This window comes from Petaurus breviceps, unplaced genomic scaffold (genome assembly GCF_028583685.1).
Source record: "Petaurus breviceps papuanus isolate PSGF00001 unplaced genomic scaffold, PetGlider_PUasm1.0 90825, whole genome shotgun sequence".
In the NCBI taxonomy this organism is placed as follows: domain Eukaryota; kingdom Metazoa; phylum Chordata; class Mammalia; order Diprotodontia; family Petauridae; genus Petaurus; species Petaurus breviceps.
The window spans coordinates 21,475,611-21,483,031 of NW_027187353.1; the positions used below are offsets into that span (position 1 = coordinate 21,475,611).

At 46.4% G+C, this 7,421-nt stretch overlaps 1 protein-coding gene across 3 annotated transcripts in view; it reads right to left on the reverse strand.

Annotated features, from left to right (window-relative positions):
- Positions 1 to 1,308: 1,308 nt before the first annotated feature.
- The window catches only part of TSPAN15 (tetraspanin 15), a 72,598-nt gene continuing 66,485 nt past the window's right edge, over positions 1,309 to 7,421 (reverse strand). For all 3 annotated transcript variants that reach the window (XM_069071466.1, XM_069071463.1, XM_069071464.1), the window contains 3 exons: positions 4,085 to 4,132; positions 3,402 to 3,518; positions 1,309 to 2,613 (listed from right to left, as the gene is read on the reverse strand). In XM_069071466.1, the coding sequence (XP_068927567.1) occupies positions 2,446 to 2,613; positions 3,402 to 3,518; positions 4,085 to 4,132 (333 nt within the window). In that variant the 3' untranslated portion in view covers positions 1,309 to 2,445. The remainder of the gene's footprint in view (positions 2,614 to 3,401; positions 3,519 to 4,084; positions 4,133 to 7,421) is intronic.

Consider the following 7,421-nt stretch of genomic DNA (forward strand, 5'->3'; position numbering starts at 1 on the left):
AAATAAAGATGGCATTTCTCCCCCATCCCAGTTCCCGGACCCTCTGGCATCTGTTCACAGGGTGGGGGCTGGGGGATCCCAGGATAAGACCTTTGTTCTTGGAGAGTCCACAGAGAGTAAAGTGAGTACTACAGCAAAGTCTGAGCAGAGCTACAGCTGAGAAATCACACCATGCTCACAGCAGTCCCAAGCTGACCCTGCTACAAAAGGCAAGCTTCTTCATACAGGCCAGATGGTGCAACCCAGGGAATGCCACATTTAAAGATGGGGGCACGGTGTGGTGGAAAGTGCATTGGACTTGAGATCAGGAAAGACTCAGGTTCAAATCCTGAGCCAAAGCTAGTGATGTCACCATGGACAAGACACTTCACTCCCCTAGAGGGACTAATACATACCCGGAGTATGTCTCACCAGGCATCAAACCCCTAATCCCACACAAGGCTTGAAGGGAAGGAGCTGCACCACCATGGCATGCTGCCCACCTGCCTTCCCCCTTTAACCCTGACCCTCAAAGACGGCCGGCCACCCAGAACTCGCCCAGGCTGTTTGACTGTTCACAGGTATTAGATGAGAAGGGATGCCCCAACTCTGCTCATTCCAGAGAAATGGAGAACCGACAAACCTTAGCATCCAACCCTCCACCATGTCTAACATCAGGCCCGAAGTTCTCCTGAGTGTGAGTTGAGCCACATTAAAATGTAATTGGGAAACTTCAAACAAAAACAAAGAATTAAAATAGAAATATGCAAACATGCAGTTTTCCAAGTCAACATGTGGCCTGAAGGAATCCCTGCATCTCTATTTGAGTCTGACAGCAGTGTATGGGCCCTTCCTTGTTTCTCCATCCGGGCCCCATCATGGAAACTCCTAACAGAGCCCAAGGACTTCTGGGCTTTTCTCACCTGCCCCAAAGCTGAGCTCTTTTTGGTGCCATTTCCCCCAATGACAGGGTGAATTCCTTCAGAACAGGGGCTATTCACTGTCTGTTGGCATTCCCCCCATTTGGTGTATACAGGGCTTTACAATGCTTTTTCTTTCATTCGCTGACTTGGCATGGGTTTTCTATTTCCTTCCTTGTGTTCTACCTTCCTACCCTAAAAGCATGTAAACTCCCCAAAAGCAGAAGCTGGCTCTCTTTTTGTCGAGTCATCCCAGGACCTGGCTTAACGCCTGGCACTTGAAGCCCCTTAATCCTGTGTGCTGATTGAGTGATCATGTATGCAGAATGCTTTGACAGCCTTCAAGAAGCAGGGCTGGGCTTGCAGTGGGGAATCAGAGAGAAAGAAGAATAAACAATCCCGAGCGTGATTCAGATTAATCCAACAGGCCTGTTATTTGTGTATAAAACTCTACAGTTACAAAAGTCACATATAAAGGAGTCACCAAAGCAGCAGCCCTCCGATGGGGGCTCAAGGCACTGGACACAGACAGAATCATGAAGTTATGGTACAAATGATCAGTTGGTAGACATTCATCACTCATCAAGACTCTGGTTAGGACCAGGCAGGCACACACCTCACTACACTCATCCATACTCCTCTCCCACTTGCTTATAAATCAATACAAAAATAGCCACAGTTTAATTTCAATGCCACAGGACCAGCCCCTGATGTACCAGGTCTGGCCAAGCTAAGCTCACTTATTCCCACACACACAGAATCTCAGGCTTAACTAAGAAATCTCTTTTTTTTCTTTTTTCCTTTCTTTTTTTTTTTTTTGGCCCCTGAGCTTCCCAGGTGGGTTGAAGGAAAAGGGCATGAGACCTCATCAAGTGGGCCCAGAACAGCAGTTGAATCAATACCCATATGGACTGTAGGATGACAGAGAGAGAAATTGGGGGTGCAAGACTACCCCACCCCAGGGCCATGGCTGGGGGATGGGAGGTTCCAGGACTCTGAGACCCCCAGATCTGCCCCTAGGGCTTAGTCACTATCCTACAGGCCCTCCAGCATCAGAGAAGAGACACAGGGTAGGGGTAGCTAGGTGGTGCAGTGAATAGAGCACCAGCCCTGGAGTCGGGAGGATCTGGCCTCAGACACTTGACATGCTTACTAGTTGTGTGACCTTGGGCAAGTCACTTAACCCCTATTGCCTTGCCTTCTCCCCTTAAAAAAAAAGAGACACTGAGCGAGCCAATAGGACAGAGGCTTTGGTCAGATAGCCTCCTACTCTCTGCCTCTTTGTCCCTGGGGGAATAAGAGGGCTGAGTCAGGAAAAGGGCTTCTCAATCCCCTTCAGGTCCCAGAGGAGCCTGGGAAAGAGGAGCATGGGCATGAGGGCTCCCCCAAACTCTGCCACTCCCACACTCCCAGTCTGGTCTGAGGGAGCCGGAACCAGGGGCAGAGGCCTTGGCTGGCATCATCTATGGAAGGAGATGGCCCAGCTCTGCCCCAGGGTCACAGCTCTCCCGCCCCTCCCCTGCTCCATGGTCTGGTAGAAGAGATGTCACAGGCCCTGAGGGTGCTCCCCCGGATAACACATGCAGCAGCCTCCTCCTGAAAACTCCAGGTCGGACTTTTTCTCCCCCCGGAGGAGGCCATCGGTGATGGCGTGTTCAGAGATGATGTCTTCCACCCTCGTGATGTAGAGAAGAGTGAGCAGCACACCCAGGAACTGGGGAAGAAAAGGGAGAGGGGAGGCAAAGCAGAGGGCTCCCCAGCCCTCCCCCCAACACAGCCCCTCAAACCCTCTATTACCCCTGGCTTTGGAGTCAAAGGCTCTGGGTTCAAATCCTGCTTCTGCCACTAACATCAAGGCCCTAGGTAAGCCCTTTGACCTCTCTGGGCCTCAGTTTCCTCATCTGTAAGAGGGGATATAAGGAGAGTACCAGGCTGATGTGAGGCCCAAAGGACAAGCCTGGGTAAGGAGCTTTGCAAATCTGAATACACTATGTAAATGCTAGTTGTGATGACCATTAGGCAGTCACATTAAGGAGAGGCGGGTGCGAGGAAGCCAGAGACGGGGGCTGAGTCCTCCTCTGACCAACACCAGCTGCAGGTGCTAAGTTCAGCCTCTCAGGGCTCTAAGCGCCTCTGAGTTGCGCCAACCTGCTCTGGCAGAGGAAGCTCCCTGTCCATGAAATCATGGCGGCTCCTAACCCTTCATTGTTGTTGTTATCGGGATTAACAGGAAGGCCTGGCAAGTGCTTCACATTCTATGCGCCGGTGGAGGAAGATCGTCGTCACCACCCCCATTTCACAGAGAGGAAACTGAGGGAACTTAAGTGACCTGCTCAGCTAGTCAGCGTCTGGGGCAGGCTTTGACCTTGGGTCTTCTCTGTCCTCTGCCCCACTGACCCTCCCTCCATTTGCCATTATTATGAATACTTTCCCCACCTCCCGCCATCCTCTGAGCGCTCCCACCCCTGCTGGGAAGGGAGGGATCCCTGAAGAATGCCTCACCTGGGGCAGCAGTATGCCCAGCAGAACAGCAGCCATGATGGTGTAGTTGTCCACGAACCAGATAATCACAGCGTTGGTGCAGCCGCGGACATAGATGACATCCAGGATGCTCAGGCGCTGTCGAGGAACCAGGGTCGTTGGCGGGAGGAGGCATTGCTAGGACACCCCCTCTGCCCCTCGAAGGGCATGGGTCTCCCAGAATCACAGGAAATCACAAAGACCTTAGAGGTCTCCCAGGCTAGGCTGGTCACTGGTCTAAGCTTCCTCCTCTCTTTCTGCAAAGCCCAGAAAAGGGAAGCATCCTCCTTCCCTCCCTTCTTCCTTCCTTCTGTTTCTGTCTGTCTCTCTCAGATAGATACTTCATTTGAACTGTGGGCTATGACTCTGAGGAAGTTATTAGCCCTCTCAGAGCTAGTTTCCTCATCTGTAAAAATGTAAGGGAAACACCTGTACCCACAACAAGGAAGCCTCTGGGCTGGACCTAAAACCCCTGAAACTTCTGACTCTCAGATCCCAGAGTTCTTCCCACCACAGCCCACAGACGACACTAGCTAGTTTCGAAGCTCTCTCAGAATAGGGCCGATCCTAAAGCCCTCAGAGCAGCCTGCATGGCTGGGGACCCTCATGTCAGAACCAGGGGGAGGGAAGGAAGCACAAGGGTCTGACAACTTAAAAGGACTCACCTCCTGGTCGATGGTTTTGTAGCCACACATGGTGTTAATGACATCAGACTGAAACAGAAAGGGACAGTCAGAGCCAACAAGGAAAGGTCCCATGGCTATTCTCCCAAGCACCTCTTAGGACAAAGGTTCCCAACCTGAGGTCCAAGATAGATGGTGACAACTGCATTTGATAGAACTGCTTTCCTTTGTAATCCTATTTTTAAATTTTCTGCACTTAAACACAAGGGTCCAAGAGACATCATCAGGCTGCTGAAGGGTCCCAGGACACAAAAGGCTAAGACCCTATGACTTAGAGGCTCTTGTCTTCAGGGCATATATAATTTTTCCTTTTTGGAGGGGGGAAGGCAGGGAAATTGGGATTAAGTGACTTGCCCAAGGTCATATGACTAGTTAGTGTTAAGTGTCTGAGGGCAGATCTGAACTCAGGTCCTCCTGACTCCAGGGCTGGTGCTCTATTCACTGCGCCACCTAGCTACTCCTTTGGGGCATATTTTAAAAAATATCCTCCCCCAATTACATGTAAAAATAAATTTTAACATTCATTGTTACGTTTTGAGTTCCAAATTCTACCCCTTCCTCCCTTCCCTCCTGAGACAGTAAGCAATTTGATATGTTTACATATTAGTCATTTTTTTTGGGGGGGGGCTCACACAAAACAAGAAAGAGGGAGGGAGGACAGAAGGAAGGACGGACGGATGGAAGGAAGGAAGGAAGGAAGGGAGAAAGGGAGGAAGGGAGGAGGGAAGGAAGGGACGAAGGAAGGAAGGAAGGAAGGAAGGAAGGAAGGAAGGAAGGAAGGAAGGAAGGAAGGAAGGAAAGAAGGAAGGAAGGAGGGAGGGAGTGAGGGAGTGAAAAATAGTGTGCTTTGGTTTGTATTCAGACTCCATCAGTGTTTTCTCTGAAGATGGATAAGATTTTTCATCACCAGCCCTTTGGGATTGTCTTGGACCATTGTATCACTGAAATAAGTTATCATTTGCAGTTGTTCATCATATTGTATACAGTGTTCTCCTGGTTCTACTCATTTGACTTTGCATCACTTCATGTAAGTCTTCCCAGGTTTTTATTAAATCATTCTGCTCATAATTTCTTATGGCACAATAATATTCCATCACAACCATAGACCACAACTTGTTCAGCCATTCCCCAATTGATGGGCATCCCCTCAATTTCTAATTCTAAGCCATTACAAAAAGAGTTATAAATATTTTTGTACAAATGGCTTCTTTTCCCTTTTTAAAAATCTCTTTGAGACACAGGCCTAGTAGTAGTATTGCTGTATCGAAGGGTATACAATTTTATAGCCCTTTGGGCACAGTTCCAAATTGCTCTCCATAATGGTTGGATCAGTTCACAACTCCATCAAAAATACATTAGTGTCTCCATTAGTTTTCCCACATGCTCTCCAACATTTATCATTTTCCTTTTCTGTCATATTATCCAATCTGATAGGTGGGAAGTAGTACCTCAGAGTTATTTTAATTTGCATTTCTCTAATCAATAATGATTTAGAGCCTTTTCTTATATAAGTATAGATAAGCTTTGATTTCTTTGCCTGAAAACTGCCTGTTCACATCCTTTGACCATTTACCAATTGGGAAATGATTTGTAGTCTTATTAGTTTGACTCACTTCTCTATATATTTGAGAAGTAAGGCTTTTATCAGAGATGATTGCTGTAAAAATTCCCCCTTGCCCCAGTTTTCTGCTTTCCTTTTCATTCTGGTTGCACTGGTTTTGTTTGTACAAAACCTCTTTAATTTTATATAATCAAAATTATCTATTTTACATTTTATAATGCTCTCTGTATCTTGCTTGTTCCTAAATTTTTCCCTTATCCATAGATCTGACAAGTAAATTATTATCCTAATTTGTCTATGGTATCACCTAAATCACATACCCATTCTGACCTAATATTGGGATACAGTGTAAGATGTTGGTCTATACCTAGTTTCTGCCAAACTGCTTTCCAGTTTTCCCAGCTTTTTGTCAGATAACGAGTTTTTGTCCCAAAAGCTTGGGTCTTTGGGCTTATCAAACCCTAGATGACTACAGTCATTTACCACAATGTATTGTGGACCTAATCTATTCTAGTGATCCACCACTTTTATTTCTTATCCAGTACCAGACTGTTAAACAAGGCCACATTCCTTCCTTTTTTTTCATTAACTCCCTTAATATTCTTGAGTTTTTGTTCTTCCTGATGGATTTTATTATTTTTTTCTAGTTTTATAAAATAATTCTTCAGTAGTTTGATTGAGCTACCGAATAAGTAGATCAATTTAGGTAGAATGGACATTCTTATTATAATTGACTCAGTCTACCCATGAAAAATTAATACCTTTCCATGGCTTAGATCTGACTTTATTTGTGTAAGGAATGTTGTGTAATTGTGCTCATATAGTTTCTGGGTTTGTCTTGGCAGATAGACTGCCAAGTATTTTCTATTGTCCACAGTTATTTTAAATGGAATTTCTTTTTCTATCTCTTGCTGCTGGACTGTCTTGTGGATTTAAGAGATGTCAGGGTTGATTCACGAACCTGTGATCTCCACAGGGTTCAGAGTCAGTCAACAAACATTTATTACGTGCCTACCATCTGCCAGTCATCATGCTTAGCAGACTGTCCCTGCCCTCGGGAGGCTCACAATCTAACGTGGGGGTTTGGAAGCTGTGCACCTGCTCACTGTCTCTCTCTCTCTCTCTGTCTCTCTCTCTTTCTCTCTCTGTCTCTCTCTGTCTCTCTCTCTGTCTCTGTCTCTCTCTCTCATTCAGAAACAAAAAGACAAGAAGATTGCATGTGGACTGAAGAAGCACGGTATCATGAGTGGGCAAAATACCAAAGCCTTAGGTTCAAATCCTACTTCTGACATTAGCTGTGTGACCCTAAATCAACTGATTAATCTTCTTCATGTAACTCTCAAGCCCTGCTTGGGACAAATGTACTAAAGTATAGACCCTTCACAAGCTGAGAGGGATTTCCCACTTCCTGGGCAGACAAAACCACAGATCCTGAATCTATTGCATATTTGAAACCAGAAACTTCCATTACTCACAGTTTCTTGGTTTTCTTGCAGCCCATGTTAACTCCCACAAGGCAGTAACCAAACTGCCAGCTGGTTTCTCCCTGACGCCTTTTCTTTATACTGCTATGGATTTTGTTGCTGTCATTTCCTTATTATTTCCAAAGTCAGGGTCAGTGCAATCAGGCTCACTCAATCTCTGCTCTCATCTCTCGGTCATTGACTATCAAGGATTCTCTTTGGTACTTTCACGTTTTCAGGTATTTTTCTGTGTGTGTGTGTGTGTGTGTGTGTGTGTGTGTGTGTGTGTGTGTGT